General features: G+C 39.5%; 1 protein-coding gene across 1 annotated transcript in view; it reads left to right on the top strand.

Moving 5' to 3' along the window:
* The first annotated feature begins 3,679 nt into the window (after positions 1-3,679).
* The window catches only part of oprl1 (opiate receptor-like 1), a 122,699-nt gene continuing 105,561 nt past the window's right edge, over positions 3,680-20,817 (top strand). The window contains exons 1-2 of the mRNA XM_072367564.1: positions 3,680-4,011; positions 19,866-20,125. Of these exons, the coding sequence (XP_072223665.1) occupies positions 19,926-20,125 (200 nt within the window). The 5' untranslated portion in view covers positions 3,680-4,011; positions 19,866-19,925. The remainder of the gene's footprint in view (positions 4,012-19,865; positions 20,126-20,817) is intronic.

Below are 20,817 nucleotides of genomic sequence, written 5' to 3'. Positions count from 1 at the left end.
CTCTATGGGGTGGACCATCAATCTGGTGCACAGAGAACGGAGACAAGGCACACAACAACACCCCCACACTACCAATATTGCAGTAAATGCTGCTACAGTCATCATGAGTGATAGAATCATGGCACGATATCTCCCAAACATATTCATCAAGTTAGACCATATGGAAGTGTCAACTCCTGAGTGTTCCTTCAATTCAGACATGGTTCTCAATTTGTACAACGCTTTTGTTGAAGATCTGTCTGGTGCTGTATTATTAGGTATCAAAGTACAACAAGCTGTTCCGAACATAGAACACACACCTCCTTTTTCAGCTAGAAGCATATCAAGGGTCAGTCTATTTTGAAACGCCATTAAGGAAGTTGTTGCCAATTGCTCGTGAATGGCCGCAAACCCATCCCGAGTACAATTAGCTAGGCGCTGCACATTATAATGCATATAGTTTATGCGGTCTACATTTTTATTAGGTGTCACCCAAACTAACATAGACTCGAAATTAAAATGCTGGCTGCTATCTGATCAACAAGTTTATACTCGTCCGGACCCCCTCTTGGGACTCCTATATAGCCTGCCAAGGGCTCAGTGAATTGTCTGTACCTTTGGTAGAGAGATGTGTGTACTTTAGGAAGGTTTTTCTCTGATACAGGGAGAACTGTAACCGGAAGAATAAACAAGACCAATACACATCGTCCAAACTAGGTGGGGGAAAGATAACTGCGCAATTTATCTCTTCCATAATACCACCATACGTTACCATGGCTCAGGTAATCCTGAAACATCCCATAGTTAAGCTACTATAGGCTTAGACTGCTGGGGGGGGGCTCGTCTGTCACACCTTTCGTCACTTTGCTCTCTTTTCCCCCTGTTTAATTTCTCAAATATGATTATGTACATGTAACATTATTGTGGTTATTAACTTGTGTTTCCCTGTTCCAACAGATATCCTCTGAATGGTGTTATGGTGTTTCCCCCCCCCTCTTTTCCCTCTTTTCTGTCTTCTCAAACCCCAGCTGGTCGAGGCTGATGGCCACCCTTCCTGAGTCTGGTTCTGCCAGAGGTTTCTTTCTGTTAAAAGGGAGTCGTTCCTTTCCACAGTCGCCTCGTGCACGCTCAGGTCAGGAGATTGGACTGAAGACAAGTTTCGGTGCAATCTGTTAGTTTCCTTAGCTAGGATATTGTTTTTTGAATTGGCTCTATATGAATAAATTGGATTTGTTAAAATTTAAAAAAAAAAAATTTTTTTTAAATTAATTCATTGAATTTCATTGGATTATGATTATAATGAATTGAATTCCAATTGGCTTGAATTGGACTATATTATTTAAGTGCCTTGAGATGACATTTGATGTAATTTTGCGCTATATTAATACAATTTAATTGAATTAATAAGGAAGTGGCCACAGCTCAGGTTTATTGACTTGACAATTAATGAGTAGACAGGTGTGGAAGTGGAGCTGACAACCATAACAGGGGAACTGAGGATAACTAGGAGTAATGACCAAAACAAGAATATAAAACACAATACGAAGTATAAGCTCAAACAAAATGCCAACTAAGAACAGAACAGACCGCAATCAAGGATTTCAAAGAAACAACCAGCTAAGAACACAGAAGAGTAAAAGCAAAGAACTAAGAAATAATTAAACTATAGAAAAGAATAAAATCTCAAGTGTCATGTCTGTTAGTTTTGTTAAGTTCCTGTTTAGTCTTTAGATTTTGCCTTACCGGGTCATCAGGTTCACTCACATCACCTGTGCTTTTCTCCTCAGCTGCACTCCATCACCAATCGCCCTCCTCAGTATTTAGTTTCCAGGTTTCCTCATGCACTTTGCCAGATCTTCACCATTGTTCCTTGCCTAGACACCGTCACTGAAGTCACAGCTACTCATGTCACATCAGCTTTGGTCTTGTCAGGTTTGTTCCCATGTTTTTTCATAGTCACAGTCAGGTTTTTGGTTTTTTTGCCAAGTGTTTTTTTTTTTCCATAGTTTAGGTTTTTGTATTCCGGGTGTTGTTTCTTTTAAATAAATCAAGTTTTCCTTTTGAAATATCTCCATCCGGGTCTTACCTCCATCACACCATGCTCACCCGCCCATTGTGACACAAAAGCATGGAGTAATATGAACAAAAAGACAAATCATGACTAGACAGAATAAATTCTAACCTAAACAAATGACTCAAGAACACAAACAAGAAAACAGCATCAAGACAAGAAAAAACAAATCCGAAGTCTGAAAATCCTTAAATCTTAACAAGTAGTACATTGCTACTAGACAAGGATAGATCTATCTGTTCAAGTGCAACAGTGATGACAAAAAGTAAAACATCCTTTAACAGACTAGTTGGAATGAGCCTTCAAAAGGCAAGTTAATTATTTCAAGGCTCTGTTTTTTATTTACTTTTTTCCCATTTTCCACATAGCCATTTATTATGAGGAAAACTATTTCTACACCATAGAATGAGATCAAATGTGTGTTTATGGCAGTGGGAGGCTTTTTCCAACCTTTAACAGAAACCAACTGATTCCAGTAAGGAATTAAATGCAGCACTGAAGCTTTCACCGTAAACATCAAAATAGATTTTGGTGTCACACACTGTACTTAGTCAGTGATTAAAACTACTTTGTATGAGAAGTCAGACAAAATCTCAGAGTAGGGGTCAGGTAGATGATCTACACCAAGCCAAAGTGTTTTTTGGTCTTCCAATGTGAATGAGACAGACTGAGACTTTGTGTAACTGTTTTTTACTTTCATAATTACTTGAAGGCTTGAATTAGCAATGGCTTCCACTGCTCTTTGTCTGCCAGTTCTGCAAGCTATTTCAAAATGATAATGTACAGTTATAGTGACTCACAAGATTTTAATATGTTGTAATATATGTATGTTGTTAATGTTATTCTTGAATTTTATTTGTGGGAATACATTAAAAGTTAAATACAAAAAAAGCAATTAACCATATTACCCTATGTATTATGATGGTAGATACCATAAAAGTAAATCTAATTGCATAAAACCATTATGTGACAATAATGATTATAGTTTACTGTTACATGTCGTCCAACATACAGAGTACATTGCTACCAGCTTTCTAGAGGCAGCAGGCATGCCACTTTAAAATGTAGCTGTTATTTACAATGAATTTAACAGTCTAATTTTGGTTTAATTTATCAATTCAATTATTTATTATTGTTTTGAATGAAAAGTCCAGCATACAGGCAACAGCCCACACATACACCAACAGAATCAGAGTTACAACAGTTTTTATTTTCTCTATTGTAACAGTGAGATCATATCATGCAGCATTTCTCTCATGTATTGTCTGAGCCTTCTGTTAAAAAGGGTTATTAAATTATTTCCCACTTCAGACCCTTGACTTTCCCCCCCTTTTTTTTTAACCTAAATTAGCCATGCCTTGTTGTTTGGGAGGGGTAAGGCCACAGGTTGTTACAGTCTGATCATGTGTTTCTCTTCACATGTTCTGTAGACTCTCTTCATCATCCCACGGAATCCAACACGGTCAAAGCACAGACACTCTAAGTGATTAAATACAGTGACCCTATTTTCTGATAACAATATGCTCGGACTTCCAGGATGCACACGGACGCAGAAACGCCTGAAATGCGCATAAGACATCCTGTTAGCGCAGAGATGGGGTGGGGAGGGGGGAGCAAACCCTCATCGAGAGAGGGTGAGAGGGGTAGAGAGAGAGAAAGAGAGAGAGAAGCCTCTTTTCCCTCCCTCTTTATCTGTCTTTCTGCTAGCTGATGCTGACTGGAGGTAAAGCGTTGTTTATCCTCGCGCATCATCCTGGTGAAATCTGATCGGATTTACTGCCGTGAGGTTTGGGTTTGGACCAGCCATTATCTGGTGATCAAAGCGGAGAGAAACAGTCAGTGTAAATGAGACAAACTGAAACCACGAGAGAAAGCTGACCTGATCCAGGAGAGTGCTCAGTGACGCGGAGAAAAACAACTTCTCTGCGCTGCATCTTCGGGGATCTGTTGGCACTGGGAAGGTAGGATATTGCGCAGCCTGCTGCAATAAAGCAAAAATATTTCCTGCAATAGTCCACACACGCACACACGTAGTGACTATGTGTCTTGGACCACCACAGTGCGCCCTGCGTGATAAAACGCGTCTCTGACTGTGTGGAATTTGTCGCTGTGTTTACGTTGAACTGCTTCACTAAAAATGTTGTCATAATAATACAAATGGATATGCTGATTTTAGCGGTGTGTGCGAGACATACTTATTTTACAGTTTTGAATCTGCGTGTTCGAGGTGCATTGTGTGCGTGTTTACAGTGCGCGCATGTTTTCACGTGAAAACCTGTTTCATCCAGTGTTGCATGCGTTCAAGTAAGGGTTGCAAGATAATAAATGAATAAATACACCAATAAACAAACAAATATTCATACATACATACATTGAGGCTCAGAGTGAGTGAGAGCGTGCATGGTTGTTTGTCTCGTTTCTGTGTGTGGGCCTGTGATAGACCGGCGACCTGTCCAGGGTGGACTCAGCCTTTCTGTGCTGGGGTAGGCTTCAGCCTTTAGAATTCCAAATAAAATAAAACCAAATGCTGTCACTTAAATGAACCTCAACCTGCAGCCCAATCAGGTCTTTGGAAACATGACCACCTTCTGCACATTTCTTTTTCAGTCAGAATTGATTCTGCAGCACACAAGCGAGTGTGTGGACTCGTATATTTACTTTACGCACACACGCGCATGCTCTCTCTCCATACAGTACACAGCCAGCAAAGACACTAGAGGGCCAGATGTTTAAGAAACAATGTTTATGACTTAACTAAAAGTCAAACCAAACCAAACTGAATTATTTTACTAAAGTCAGAACCTAAATTTGACAGAAAACGTGTACTCTTCTACTTTTCTCTGCAAAGTGAAATCATCTAACTGGCTGATGTTAGCTAGTTAATTAGCCATGTTATCTGTATTCCTAGCAAGCCGGTTAAGGGTTTTGAAAACTGTCACATACTTTGAGACAGGAAATCATGCCAATACACAGAGTCGATCCATACATTTTCTATAGCTGTTGGGAGGGGGGCTGAGGCTGATCTCAGCCTTCCATTTAGTGAAAGGTGGGGTACCTTGACAGCTCACCAGTCCATTAAAGGGCCTATAAACATCATTGTGTTACTATTTACTTACTAGATGAAAAACTCATGGCGCACCTTTTGCTGTCATGCAGCTAAAAAAACACAGTCCTGATGTTGACATGTTTGGCTATAGAAATAGAATTAAAAAACAGAATACTTACAAATCTGCAGCAATGGAGAAGAAAAAAACCTTTTTCCACTACTGGAAGAATCCATGAGAAATTCTTCTATGGTATGTTGATCTCTTTGTTATGGATATATGTCCTCAGCAGCATACGTTGTGCCCAGCTGCAGCCATATACCTTATATGGAAGCTAACTGGCTGATTAATTTTGGATACATTTTGCTTTATTCTGTAGTCTGCCTGTGCATTGGAAAAACATTCTGTGTACTTATCTTGCATGGGAATCAGTGTTGATTGTCTAATAGAGAAAACATGCACATTCATTGTTTCTGCTAACAGAAGACCTAAGTAGCTAACTGCTGCCTTGAGATACTACTCTGTGATACATTCTTGGTCAGGATCAACCTACAACAGGTTTTTTTTTTCCATAAGAAAAAAAGTAAGTTAGTCTAATTATTATCATGAAAGTAAAAACACAAAATGGAAAGCAGGGGTTTTTAATAACTGTTTGTATTATAAGTTTCCTCTGAGGAGGCAGCTTGCACAACAATCCCTTGTGATGGGTTCCTGCAGGCATAGCTTGCCGATAACTTTTGCGAATATTTGTGTAGCACTTTTTAGCTTGGCTCTGTAACAATCATAACATCATTCTCTCCTCATGATATTCAATGATTTTTCTTTTCAATATTTGGCTGATAATTTTAGTCATTATGGGATTTCACTTATTAGGTCTCAATGAAAGTGTATTGCAATGTTCAGAACAACATTACCAAAAAAAAAGCATTCCCTCATTCACTCCAGTGAAAACAAAACCAAATTTTGAAGGCCTTTAGTGTGACGGAGGCCAACAGATACACACAAATGCATATTCCTGATTTCAATTGCACATCATTTTGTTTTTGAAAAATATAGAGTACATCAATGATTTGTCATTATGCTATAAAACAGATATATCTTTTCTTTTTTTTTTTTATTCAACAGATTCCACACTGGGCTGCATGGTGGTGTGGTGTGGTTAGCACTGCTCTCCCTCTGCAGTTATAAGGATACTCTGGCTTTCTCCCACTGTCCAAAAAACATGTATTGCAGCACCTGTAAGTGTTTCTTCAGCATCAAACTCCTGTATCATTTGACCAACACATCTTAGTTTATGGTCTAAATCAGGCAAAAGGCTAGCTTTAGATACCAAAAGTGGTTAGGATCAGGTACCTAGGATACCCTGCTTTAAATCATCAGCACATTGCACTGAAAACTGATGTTGAACAGTAATGAATTGGCTCAATGAATGCTTTACCTTGCCTTTAATTATTTATGCAATTTCGCTGACTTCATATACATTTGAAAATAAACCATTTTCATTTTACACACTTCTCAGGAATTTTGTTTATAACAACTTCTGTATTTAGATGGTCACACAATTACCAACTTTACATTTGGTATTATAATAATAATAATAATAAAACACAGTGGACATTGGATCTAGTTTATCTTTTATACATTAAACATGTGCTTCAGCATGTAGTAACAGTAATAAAACATCAAATTGGTACTTCTTTCTCACACTTACTAGAAGGGTATAGAGCGGCCCACCCAGCATGGCATTGTAGCCTTAAATGGACACACACTTAAGGCTCTCAGTTGAACTCTTTATTCATCAAAGCTGAAGCAGCCAAAGCACAGACAGAAACATGCACAAACCCCACGGCTGCTGCACAGGTTGAACCTAGAAAACCAAAACACAAGGTATCAGAATGAAGAGCTTGGATATCAGCAGCGAGAGATGGGGCGAGGGTGGGTGGGGGTTTTGCAACTGATATTAAAGAAAAGTTGAGGAAGAAACAGAAGAATCGAGAGAAAAGAAAAGACAGAGAGATTTCCTAGCATATATAAGGGATGACTATTAAGCCTGGCAGCAACACTGGGGAAAGTCAGCAACACAGCAGAGTTACTTTGCTGTTTTGATTTGATGAATATTCATGATTATGCAGAGATAGATGGAGGGCAGTGGGTTCACAGTATGCTTTTGATGTATTGCTGATGCAACTTGCATGGAAGAGTGTTGCAGTGGAAGAGCAGTGTTTCTCAGAATTAGATTCTGCTTGTGGCAGAAGCTGATGTTGGGAGAAGGAGTGAGCAGAAAGAGGTTCACTCAAACTGCAATTATTGAATAATTCCATATACAAGGTATTTCACTGTAATAATAACTGAAAACATCTTCAGCTGCTTTTGTCAGCAGGTCTTATGTATTGCAGACAGACTCCTACCTCTTTCCTTCTGGACTTCAGCAGGGGATAGTAGATGGTTATCTCATCAAGGGCAGGCATTAAAGTGTCCTTGTTCTGCTCAGCGGCCTTTGTGAGCTTTGTGTGGCAACAAGATGGTGGAAATGCAGTTTATCTGTGGAATGAGAGACTCTCTGGAGAGGCAGTCAGATGACATTGAGGGCCTCTACAACAGTCTGCTGACAAGGACTGAGTAAAGGCTAGCAGGCTAGCAACAACTGAACATACAAAAGACTGCACAGGTTGTCAGGGTGCCTCAGTGTTTGGATTACATCATGAGTAGTCTGAAAAAAAAAAACATTGACTAGCGATTATGTTGTTTTTTAATTAATCAACTTAAGCTGTTGTAGTGAACTTAATACAAACTTAAGACTTTAAATGACTCCAACATTCTTTTGTGGGGATGGTCAGTGTGGAAATACCAGATGGGGGATTTCTACATCAAGGAAGGGAAATTTATACCAATCTTTGGCCCATGAAAGCATTTTGGGGGAGTTTGTCAGCCCCTCTTTCCACAGACCTGTGCCATACATTTAGGTTGATGCATTAATGGCTTAGTGCTAACTAAGCTGAACCAACAAACAACCCTCTTTAGGAGAATATTGGAGAAAACTAGACCAGGACACTTCCAACCTTATCTGGACAAAGTAAACGAACGGTGACAGTTGCCCTGACTCTGATCCAAACTAGAGACGGGCTCTGCATGGAACTTTTAAAATAACTTCACCCAGATTCACTTTCAGCTGAATCTTGAAACTGTATGAAATGTGCTTCATATCTCTGTACAAGTTCTTTCAGGTTCTCAGTAAAATCACAAGCTGCATTTTGATACCATTTTCATGACCGCACATGGAAGAATACCAAAGAAGTAATTATTTTGGAAAGTGATGAATCTGTCTATGGAGCCACATTGTCCCCTAGTGGTCCATCGTACTAAATAGTTAAACCCAAAATGAAGTCAACAACTTTTATATGAATAAAGTACAAGTAACTGAACAAGTAATGCAATTATTAACCAATGCTTCAGCTGTTTCTTATTGTATTCTGTGTTTAACACAGAAAAATAGCATTGTTTGGTTTGTTATTCATACGTCATAACTTTACAAATATCCATCTGAAATGTGAGACTCATAACCATCATGTTATGTTATGTTATGTTATGTTGTTATTTGACATCTTTATGCTATATCTTTACCCTTTATATCTTAAAATGTTGTGTTGTTTTTAGAATCGTCTGGACAAATATTTATGAAACTGAGGAATGAAGAAACTAAGTTCCTTTGTTTAATCCAAAATCTCTTACGGCTTGAATTAGATCGTCTTACAAAACATGCCCAGGCAGACCTCATAACAGTTTCAGGCATACCATGTCATGCCCCGCCTCCGCGAGTCAAAATATGGAACCTACGATGAAAAGCAAGTTTTGCAGAGCCAAAAGATGAGTTTGATGGAGAGTTTTGAAAACACACATTTTCCTTTTACCTCCGCCGCTGCAAGCGTCATCACCTAGTTTTGCTCACCAAGAGAGCCAGCATTAAGCTTGTCAACCTTTTTGTCAATCTTTTGTGAATTTAAGTTCACCTCATGTTGGTCAGCAACCAAAACTAACTCAACACTTGGACAATTTTTGTCATTATTTGCGGTGAATTCCTACTCACCACCCCGTTCGTCTTCTGAGTTACCAGAAGTCCCCCGCCAGCGTCGACCAGATCAGGAAACTTTAAAGTCCACGAAAGTCACCTACAAAGTAAGGCTGTGAGATGCGGAGCTGAGAGAGACCCGCAAGCGTTTACCTGTGGTCAGAGCTGACTTAACAGCACAAAAGTGTGTCAAGTAAGATCTGCCCTGTTCTTACATTTCAGACTGTATGCAGTGGGTGTCGAGAGAATTCGCTGTTGAAATGATAAATTAATCCAAGCTGTCAGCGTTTAAATTCAAATAGCAATAAACCAGACTATTGGAATGATTCCGGTATCCATCCATCCCCTCCCTTTAGTTCTTTTCAATTCACGAAGTGTTTCTTATGTAATCATCCACATTCAAAGCATTTCTCCTGTTGTCTTAAGGTTCATTAACCTTTGGTTATATAATTTTAATAAATGGTTCCATAATCAACCGGTTTTGTGTATGTTTTCTTTACGTATTTGTCAGACCAACCAAACGAGAATTCATGTGTAGCTGTCAACTATTAATTACTTATTCATTATTAATTTAACATACCAGAATCGTAATTATGTCTGTTTTCCTTCGATTTAAGATAGTGCCCAATAACGAGGCTAAATAAGGCTTATTCAAATAGTGAGAACTTTCAGAGAAATCCTTATATCTTCACATCACATGTGTCACTATACTGTCACTGTGTATGGTTACTACTGTTGACAGTAATTACCTTTAGTAAATGGTCTTGTACTTGTATAACGCTTTTCTAACTGACCACTCAAAGCGCTTCACTACATTCCGCATGCCGCACTACACCCCACTCACACAGAACATCTTAAGATACACATAACTACGTGCTTTCTAATCATTCACACACATTCATACCAATGATACACTGGGGGGGCAACGTGGGGTGCAACGTGTCTTGCCCAAGGACGCTTCGACATGTATCCATTTCAGAGTCGAACCACCGACCTTCCAATTGGTGGGCGACTGCTCTTCCTCCTGAGCTACAGCCGTCACAGTATTATTCTGTGTTGCATCAGAGTTGAAGAAGCATCTGACTGACCATATTCCATTTTTTCAAAACTATGTTATGTAAAGATGGGCAGTATTGTTCATTATGTTCAGCCTCTCCATCACAGACTTGTAGAAGATATGCAACGTCTTGGTGCAGACATTAGAAGGACCTAAGCTTCCATAGGAAGTATAGACTTTTCAAATCCAGTCAAAAATAAAATAAGTAAAATGTTCAAGTGCCATAAATACAAGAAGGGGGTTAGTATAGGATTTAGCATTATTAAATTTTTTAAAGGAATAGTGTGTAAGTACAGTGTTTGAACAGTATTGCTAGATTCTGTAAATTAAATTGCGCATTGAACGCAACACTCCACGCTTCAGAGAAACTACGGTGGCCTGACGCTGCGTGCAGCACACACTACCCAACACATCCATCACTCAAATGTGTCATGATGACTTCTCCATCGAGTGAAACCAACTTCTCATGTTCTGAAGTTACTTTTAGAGATATAAATTATAAATAAATGTTACATTTAGGTAGCTACCTGCATGGTAATAAAAGCTAATATTAGCTACATAAGGCTAAAGACTGTTTGTATTTAGTCTGATAGAGGGCTAGCATTAGCAGGCAACTCGTTTTTCCTCACCATTCACAGTGTAACACTGGAATGGGAGACGGAGGTAAGAGAGAGATGGAGATGAAGAGGACAAGGAAGAGGACGAGGAGGCAGAGCTGCTGGAGCAGGCAGGGCGAGGCGAGAAGCAAGACGAACACAGCCGCTGCCTCACATGAAGAGGAGGAGAGGAGTGTAGATGATCTCCATAACATAACGCCAAGTAATTTCTGTCCAGCTAACAAAGCTACTTAGTAGTTTTGGTGCGTAAACTCACGTGAATCAACACTTTTCAACAGGGAGACAGAAAACGTTTGTTTAATCAGATCAGCTGATCTCCATAACATGCACGGGCTACAGTCACCAAACAACATTTATCATTTCCATTAGTTACACTGAGCTGAATTACCTTTCCAGCAGAAAAGAGACAACTTCGGCGTCACTTTTAAAGCCTTTCTCCCCCATCAGCAACCTCCCTTTGGGAAAGGCAACGCTGATATTTACGTTTTACCCTGTCTCTAATCCTTTTGGACTCGTCATGTTTTCGTTTCTTTGATGACGACTCGTGGTCTTTAGAGGTTTGTTTTGCAGAACAGTAAGTGTGGTCCGCCATGTCTATTCAGATAACTTCACAAAATATATTCTGACTGCTTCCTCATCTCCTTCTTCCTCCTCTTCTACAACATCACATTCAGATTCTTCATCTGCAAAGTAGCGGCAAATTGCGCTTATGCCACCCTTTGTCCCTTCTAGGCCACTGTAGTCAATATGGCGACGCAAGTGGTGTCCTTCCGGGTAAGTCTTTGCGTAGACCGGACCGCGATATATGTAAATAAAAAGGCGAAATCTAAAGTAATGAAAACATAACAAAATAGGGTGACTATATAGCACTAACAACATAGTTTTATGTATTATATTCCATTTCTGTTAATATATCACCATAATTATTACACACTGGTCCTTTAAAAGAACATGAATCTGTTAGCACTATTAGTTCTGTTTTTATGAATTTCCAACACCAGATTTTCTTTAAACAGGATAAAAGATTACTAAAACAACAACTAAAAGAGGACACACATTTTAAAAAGAGAGAAATGCTATGGTGTATTAGTGCATATGGTGGGAAACACACAATGAAAAAGTCCTTGGTCAGGAGTTGCATAGACAAAGGGTTTGTGATCACAAAGTCTTTCTAGCAAACCTGTGAACATCTGCAATTCAGGAGACCTGCAGTGAAGCTACAAGGGGTAACATTCAGTGATTTGGAACAAAGGTACACTTCTTGGAACTATTTCTAGAAGTTCTTTTGAGTAGTTTTCACTAAAAACCCTCTCTCCATAGTGTTTACTCAAATTGAAATAAACATCCTCTTAGAGTCAGGTTGGGCTTTTGTGACAAATAAAATCCTGGGGGGTGATAAAGGTCAGTTATTGAAGTTATTATTCAGGCTCTCTTTGGGGAAATTCCCTCACGGACTATGTGCTTGAACGTGATATTAATGTTGGTGATGCTCTAACCATTAACGAACATGCTTATTGTGTGAATATGACCAAAAGAGAGATAATGAAGCGGGAAGTAAGTCACCTACTTGAACATGGCCTAGCGAAACTGATATGTAGTCTATAAAGTTTTCCCTGCCTCATTACTCCACAATCAGATGACTCCCCTCGACTTTGCACAGATTTTTGCAAAGTGAATGCAGTTACTGTATCTGATTCCTTTCCATTGCCTTGCATGGAAGATTGCGTTAACAATGTTTGTTCTGCTATTTATGTAAGTTAGACCTCCTAAAGGGATATTGGTCGCTCTGACACAGAGAGCTTAAGAAATATCTGCATTTGTTATACCTGATCACTTCATACAGTACACTGTGATGGCCTTTGGAATTAAAAATTATCCTATTTTCCAAAGATTATTAAAATTGTTCTGGGTGATATTGGAAACTGTAATGTTTATCTGGATGATGTGCATTTATTCTTCTAGTTGGTTTCAGCATATGACCACTCTGACTGTATCTCTGACTCTCGATTTAGCAAAATGTGAGTTGGTAAGGCTGCCTTCACCAATCTTGGTAAAGAAGTTGGACAAGACAAAGTTCAGTGCAAAGGTAAAAGCCATCATTATATTTCCTGTGCCCACTATATGCTGTAAATTGGAATGGCTGTTGTTTGGAATGGCTGCCTACTATAGATGTTTCTGTAGAAACTGTCTAGTTCACCTGTTCTTGTATATGTGGGATCAACTTCGCTGCCTGTGGAAGTTGTTACGGATCACAATCCTCTTTTATTTCTAACAGCAATCAGTGACTAGTGAGGGTGGGCATTGATTTGTAAAAATTACAATCTTGAAATAAAGCACAAAAAAGGATGCAATAATATGGTTTCTTATGCCCTCGGGTGTATTTTGTAGTCAAGGTGAATAAACATGTGTTTGTTCATATGGATGGGGGTGTTACATTCCATCAATGTTATCAATCATTGCGGTTACATGCGGGCAATCGGATCAGATTAATGGCTAAATTACAATAAGATTGAGTTATTCAGCTCATGTAACAAGCTTAATCCGACAAGATATCGAATCAGGTCGGGTTACTTGCGATCGAATTAAGACCCTGGGATGACTTGATTGAGCGTTCTGCGCATGCCATGCGATCGTCACCCGGAAGTCGAAGGAGACGATATTACTGTTGTTGTCGCCGCCGTCAGAAAGAAACAAACAACGCGGTGGAGAATGTGCCATTGTACATCACGTTTGTGCCATAACCAGCTCATCACAGATGTAGAGGGACGTAGCTTCATCTTGCTCTTCGTTCGCCATCTTTCTCGAATGCCTGAGTTTGTTGTTGTTGGTGGTGAAGACGTCAACAGGAAGTGGCTCTATTAGCGATAGTTGAAATGGGTACAGCGCCACTTATCTACTGTGGTATTGCATGCTTTGTGCCAGTGATTCGATACATTCACCGCCATGTAACAAAGGATAATTACCCTTGCTCAGATAAGGAGCATAACACAACTATAGCTGTAATCGACTTAATCTCATCATGTAGACCCACTGAATGTTTAAATGAATTAAGTTCTCTAGCCCACCACCTCATGTCTGTCTCCCGTCATGTTGCAGCCAGTTAGCCAGGCTGTAACAGTATATTAATCTTTTGTAATCTTTAATTAATCTTAGTCTTTTCCTTTTTGAATTTTTTGTTCATTCTGGCCTTGTCATGGAGGGCTGCCATTTCTGTTGTTTTTATCCATTTTCTCCCGAAGTTAGGAGTTCATATAGGAGTTTATATATTTTCCTTTCCTTTATGGTTTAGTCAGTAATGCTTTTGATTTACAGTTGTTTTTGTTGTGTTGGCCTTGGCTCACCCTGAAGATATTGTGCCTTTCTGTTTTTAAACTACAATCTGAAAAGAACATTATAAAAAAGGTACTAAGGCTGTCTCCTTATGTTCCCTGTCTAGAATCATGTTACTCCCTTCCCCCCCTAGACTAGCCTAGAACAATAAGGCACAGTTTCATCTTTTGAAAGGAAGAAACCCAAAAGGATTACAGAAAGAAAACATCATCAAAAAGAAAAGTTTATAATTCACTAAACCACTAATAATAAACCACTTAAGTGTTGTAATGCATGCTTATAGAACGATAGTTTTTGGTACTTCCAACAGCATGATTATCCATTTATACTCTATAACAATATACTATATATAATGTAATCAGTAGATGACAAAGCTGTTCCATATAAAAAGTTTTTCAAATTCCTTCATTCTTTATCGTACAGCCTTGTCACTCTATTCCTCAAGATTAATTTTAATTTTCTGTGGTATGCTGGTACAAAGTATTGTTGCATGAGTTTTAAAAACATACATAAAATTATGGCGAAACAAAGGCTATTGACTCTTGAGGCTCTGGAAAACTTCTCCAGTCACCCACCGCCCCAACCCAGTGTTTCCCTGTGTCTGTGGATAGGGGGCTATATGCCTTTCATCTTGAACTGTGTGTGTGTGTGTGTTTGTGTCTGTGTGCGTGTTAAGTTGACCAGAGACTATAAATCCTTGGTCTTGGCCAAAAGTTTACTCCTTTTCTTCTTCCAAGGATGATAGGTCAAAGGGAAATGCTAGCCTTCTGGCAGACTGTTCAGTGTCCAAAATGTGAGGTTTGGTTGATAACACATTCCAGCCCCAAATGGTTGATACACTGTTGCCAAAAGTGTTCACTCATCTGCCTTCACATGCATGTGAACTTAAGTGACTTCCCATTCTTAATCCATAGGGTTTAATATGACGTCGGCCCACCCTTTGCAGCTATAACAGCTTCAACTCTTCTGGGCAAGCTTTCCACAAGCTTTAGGAGTGTGTGTTGTGGAAGTTTTTTCGCTTCCTTCCTAATACCTCTGATGAGAAATGAAATAGAGACCTCTGTTTTTCTGCTGGCCGAAATAAGTTGTCACAACTTAAGATTCCGATGCGCTATTTCACGCAGATTTCAAAATGTATCATCATGGCAGTTCTTTAGAGGAGAGAAAATAATATCAATGAAAAAATAAAAGTGAATAGATAAAAAAACTTACAAAAGATCATCAGCAGAGTCAGTCTGAACTGGGGTAATGATCTTTTTGAACCTACATAATTTCTAATTTCTTTACAGAAATTTTGTTTTTTCTTCTCATTTCTTGTTCTTTTTTCTTCAGTTTTTCTTCTAACTTTTCTATATTCTTTAAACTAAGGCATGCCCCTATTGGGAATCCGAGCTCAATTGTCTATACATTTAAAGAATTGAAACTTTTATCCCCAACTGTGGAAATCATGAAAAATGAAAAGGTTGCCTAATTGAAGTCCAAATTTCAAAAGTCAATATTTCAGGACTCGTCAAAAGAATTTCGCTGAATTATGTTCGTGAAATCCTGGTGGCAATGATCCAGGATGTTTCCGGTTAGCCCCCCTGTCTCATAAATAATTCCAGGTTCGGAAGCTGGAAATTATCTATTTCGTTCCAGGAGGGCCTTTCAATTTACGTGCTTGTCCTGAATGGTTGCTCATGGGACCCCACTTCTGACACCAAATTGTTGTGGAAGTTTTTTCGCTTCCTTCCTAATACCTCTGATGAGAAATTAAATAGAGACCTCTTTTTTTCTGCTGGCTGTTTATTTTTCTTCTGCAGGAGAGGTCAATCCACACCATTCAGCGTTTATGGTGGAGAAAGACCCAGGACAAAGGAAAGCTGAAACATTTATACCTGAGAAGGGGATTTTGTTCTTTAGGTGTGTAACCACACCTCCCGGGGTGGATGCAGGATGTGGTCTTGATGATAATTCAGAAACAGGAGGTTAAAACATTTATCTTGTCTGGGTATCAATTAAGAGACAAATAGTTTAAAACAATTGGCGTGCCTGGGTGATACAAATGGTTAATGTGGATCGGAGAGTCTGTTAGTTCTGAGACATAAAATTTACCATCACATGTGTTTATGGGAATTTTTGACCATTCTTCAAGAAGCACATTTGTGAGGTCAGACACTGATGTTGGACAGAAGGCCTGGCTCGCAGTCTCTGCTCTAATTCATCTCAAAGGTGTTCTATCAGGTTGAGGTTAGGACTCTGTGCAGGCCAGTCAAGTTCTTCCACACCAAACTGGCTCATCCATGTCTTTATGGACCTTGCTTTGTGCACTGGTGCAGTCATGTTGGAACAGGAAGGGGCTATGGAAGGATAAAATGGTCCAAAATCTCTTGGTGTGCTGAAGCATTCAGAGTTCCTTTCACTGTAACTAAGGGGCCAAGCCCAGCTCCTGAGAAACAACTCCACACCATAATCCCCCCTCCACCACTTGGCACAGTGCAGTCAGACAAGTACCGTTCCCCTGGCAACGACCAAACCCAGACTCCTCCATCAGATTGCCAGATGGAGAAACGTGATTCGTCCCTCCAGATAACGCGTCTCCACTGCTCTAGAGTTCAGTGGCAGCATGCTTTACACCACTGCATCCGACGCTTTGCATTGCACTTGGTGATGTATGGCTTGGATGCAGCTGCTCAACCATGGAAACCCATTCCACGAAGCTCTCTACGCACTATTCTTGAGCTAATCTGAAGGCCACATGAAGTTTGGAGGTCTGTAGCCATTGACTCTGCAGAAAGTTGGTGACCTCTGCTCACTATGCGCCTCAGTATCTGCTGACCCCACTCTGTCATTTTACGTGGCCTACCACTTCGTGGCTGAGTTTCTGTCATTCCCAATCGCTTCCACTTTGTTATAATACCGCTGACAGTTGACTGTGGAATATTTAATTTCTTGACTGGATTTATTGCACAGATGGCATCCTATCACGGTACCACACTGGAATTCACTGAGCTCCTAAAAGTGAATTTATACACCTGTGGTCATGGAAGTGATTGGAACACCTGAATTTAGTAATGTATTGCATGTTTTCTCCTTGGCCTGGGTCATTGCCTGACCCAGAAGTCACTACATGTGCGTAGAGTGAATTTTTGCTAAAATGTATGTTTATGTTTATGTTTATGTATTTAGCAGACGCTTTTCTCCAAAGCGACTTACAAATGAAGATATAACAAGCTATATAAAAAGCTAACAATAAACTACATAGAAGGAACCCACTCGTCCGACTCTGTCAGAGGTGACAGAGTAGAGATAGGGTGCAGGCATAGAAGGAAGTGCAGAAAGATAAAGTGCAAAGATAGAGGGGGTAGGTAAGTACAAGGTAGGTGCTAGGATAGGAGGTGCGCTCTGAAGAGCTGGGTTTTCAAGAGTTTCTTGAAGATAGACAGGGACGCCCCTGTTCTGGTAGCGCTCGGTAGGTCATTCCACCATCGTGGGACAACACATGAAAAGAGTTTGGATTGTCTGAGGCGTGGTGTAGGAGCTGCTAGACGACAATCCTGGGACGAACGGAGGGACCGAGTTGTGACATAAGCCTTTGCAAGAGCATTCAAGTAGATGGGAGCCGTTCCATTAAGCACTTTGTAGGTTAACATCAGTGACTTGAATTTGATGCGGGCGGCTAAGGGTAGCCAGTGGAGTTCAATGAACAGAGGGGTGACGTGTGCTCTTTTAGGCTGATCGAAGACCAGATGCGCCGCCGCGTTCTGGACCATCTGCAGAGGTTTCACAGCACAGGCTGGGAGACCAGTTAGGAGAACATTGCAGTAGTCAAGGCGGGAGATGACCATGGCCTGCACCAGGAGCTGGGGGGCATGTTGGGTTAGGTATGGTCTGATCTTTCTTATGTTTAGTAATGCAAAGCGGCATGAACGAGCAACCGAGGTAACGTGATCTTTGAAGGTTAGTTGGTCATCAATCATTACACCCAAGTTTCTAGCAACCTTTGATGGAGCAAGAGATAGGGATTCAGTTTGGATGCAGATGCTGTGGTGTGTGGTTGGTTTGGCTGGGAAGACAAGCAGTTCAGTTTTTGGGAGTTGGGTTAAGTTGGAGGTGATGGGCTTTCATCCATGTTGATATGTCAGAGAGACAGTCTGTAATGTAATGTTTTGTCCTTCCAACTTAGCGACTCCACCTGCCTCTTGTACATCAAACAGCTTTCCTATCTATTACAGGTCTGTACAATATTTTACAATACAATATTACTACATTATCACTCCATTTGTACCAGCTCCTCCCTACTTTATTTTCCACCACAGACAATATTCCCTTGATGAGGGCGCAATCAGCTATTCATCACTGGATCATGTGAAGCTGCTGGGTCTGTGTAAAAAGTTACACATTTCTCCTGCACGTGTGTATTATATTTTATTAATTTATGAAATTATTTTATCCTTATCAACTGAATATTGAGGAGTATTAAAAGGTAAAGCTGTTGGTCTATGTTCAAACTCTCACCTGTGGTCATAGCTGTAAGTAATAACTGAAAAAATAATTTTGCAAATACAAGGGGTGGAAATGTGCTTTTTCTGAATGGTGGCTGGGCTCACCCTTAGGTGAGTAGCTATGTTATGTGGGAGAGGTTCAGAATAGTGTTTCTGCCCTCCCTCTGCATTGAATGGAACCAGCTGGATGTCAATTACTTGATGTCTGCCTGGGGAAATGTTTAGAAAATGTTCTATCATGAGAAGGCCTTGGGGCAGATCCAGGATTTACTGGAGAAATGTAATCTCTTGGCTGCCTTTGGAATGTCTCTGTTCCTCTTGAAGAGCTGGAAGAAGCGGAAGAAGATGAATGTCTAAAGATCTCTGCTCAGACTGTTGCCCTTGTGTATAAGTGACTGTTGATGATGGATTGATGTTACAAATTGTGTGTCTGACTTTCAAACAATTTTATAAAACAAGTGTGTGAGCTGCTGCAAAGACATTGTTATTTTGGCCCGCAGGTGATGAGTTTTTATGTATAATTAGTCTGCTGTTTTTCATGTCATTGTATTCAACTACCTTGACTCATTTGGAACCTCAGCTGAGGCAGTATCAACAAGTATCAGTTAACCTCTGTTATGTGGTAAAACTTACAATGGACAACCAAAAAAAATAAATCTTGGCACACCGTGTTTGGTGAGATGCCATAGAAGGACTATTTTCAGTATGGATCCTTTTGCCTAAGATGAACCACAGCTTTGTTCACCTTGTAATATGAAAAACTCTTAAAAAGTCATGTCATGTTTTTACTTTCTGTGAAACTGTCACAAACTTCTGTTTGTCCTTTATAATATACACAAAAAGAATTCTAAAGAAGGGAGGAGTCATGTAACGGACTGCAACTGAGCCCCATCTGAACCAACATTTTAGTTTCAGCTAATTTTTTTCACTTTTTCACTTTTCTACTTCTCTGGCACCAGTGACTGGTTCATATTGTATGATGAAATACATGGTTAGGGTTCTAAACAATAGACAACATAAAACATGCAATTTTTAACTTTTATTGTGACATTACTGTTTTTCTGTTACTGTGGAAAAATGCAACTTTTACAAGTGATGGCGTGAGATTAAACTGGAAGGTCTACAATTTTAATGTGAATGAGATTATATACTTTGAACAGGTCATTGATTCACTTGATTTAACAACGTTTCTTGTTTTCTCTGGTTCTGACCACCAGAAACAGAGATAACCCTGTGGCGGTCGATTGGTTGGAAAGTCCATTTTATTTTGGTCAGAAATGGAGTTCCCAGATGACTTCCTGCTGGCTGACCTACAGCTCTTTAATGAATCGCTTTTCCACAACAACTTCAGCAGTATCTACAATGAGACTGATGCCTTACTGCCAACAGGAGTGAAGGTCACCATCGTAGTTGTCTACATGATTGTCTGTGTCATTGGCCTCGTGGGAAACTTTCTGGTCATGTATGTCATCATAAGGTAAGAGGAATATAATTTGTTTATTGAAACAGCTTTTCAAACAAATGTGACCATCTCCTGCGATCTAAACAAGGAATGATATAATTACAATAATTTAGTAATAACTATATTGAAATATAGATTTATAAATAATCCAGTCTAAACAAAATAAAGACCACTTAACAGTTTTGCTGTTTTAGATGTTAAGATTATTCAGTTTCCAACTCCAGCTCATTGTTACTTCAGTTGCCATGTCTGACTTAATTTGTCCTAGGTTCAATCCCCCGTCAACATGTACTGTCAATCTTAGTGCTGAATTATTTGTACAGAAAACATTACATTCTTTAAAAGAAAAGTATTTGGTATCAACCATGGCAATCATTTACATCATTTAGCAAATAAAATGAAGATCTTTTATATACATTTTTACAAGTTATGAGGTAAGAAACACGTAAGAAAGCTGAAAAAGCATTGATTCCAACACATTTTTTACATCCTTTTCAGAGAACTGATCCTGAAGTTGGTGGGAAGTTAGTTTGCAAACACAGAGTTAGTTAACAAGCTTCTCAGGACAGAGACAAATCAGCATGAAATTATACTAATTTTAAGGATATTTTCTTAAATACTTTCATGTTATTTAAAAATTGGTTGAAGCATTAAAAGCTATTTTTTTGTACAAACCTTTCAAATCGTTATCATGGCCTTAAAGTTGG

Source organism: Leuresthes tenuis, unplaced genomic scaffold (genome assembly GCF_036924035.1).
Source record: "Leuresthes tenuis unplaced genomic scaffold, fLeuTen1.0.hap1 SCAF_16, whole genome shotgun sequence".
In the NCBI taxonomy this organism is placed as follows: domain Eukaryota; kingdom Metazoa; phylum Chordata; class Actinopteri; order Atheriniformes; family Atherinopsidae; genus Leuresthes; species Leuresthes tenuis.
This window is presented reverse-complemented; position numbering and strand designations above follow the sequence as displayed.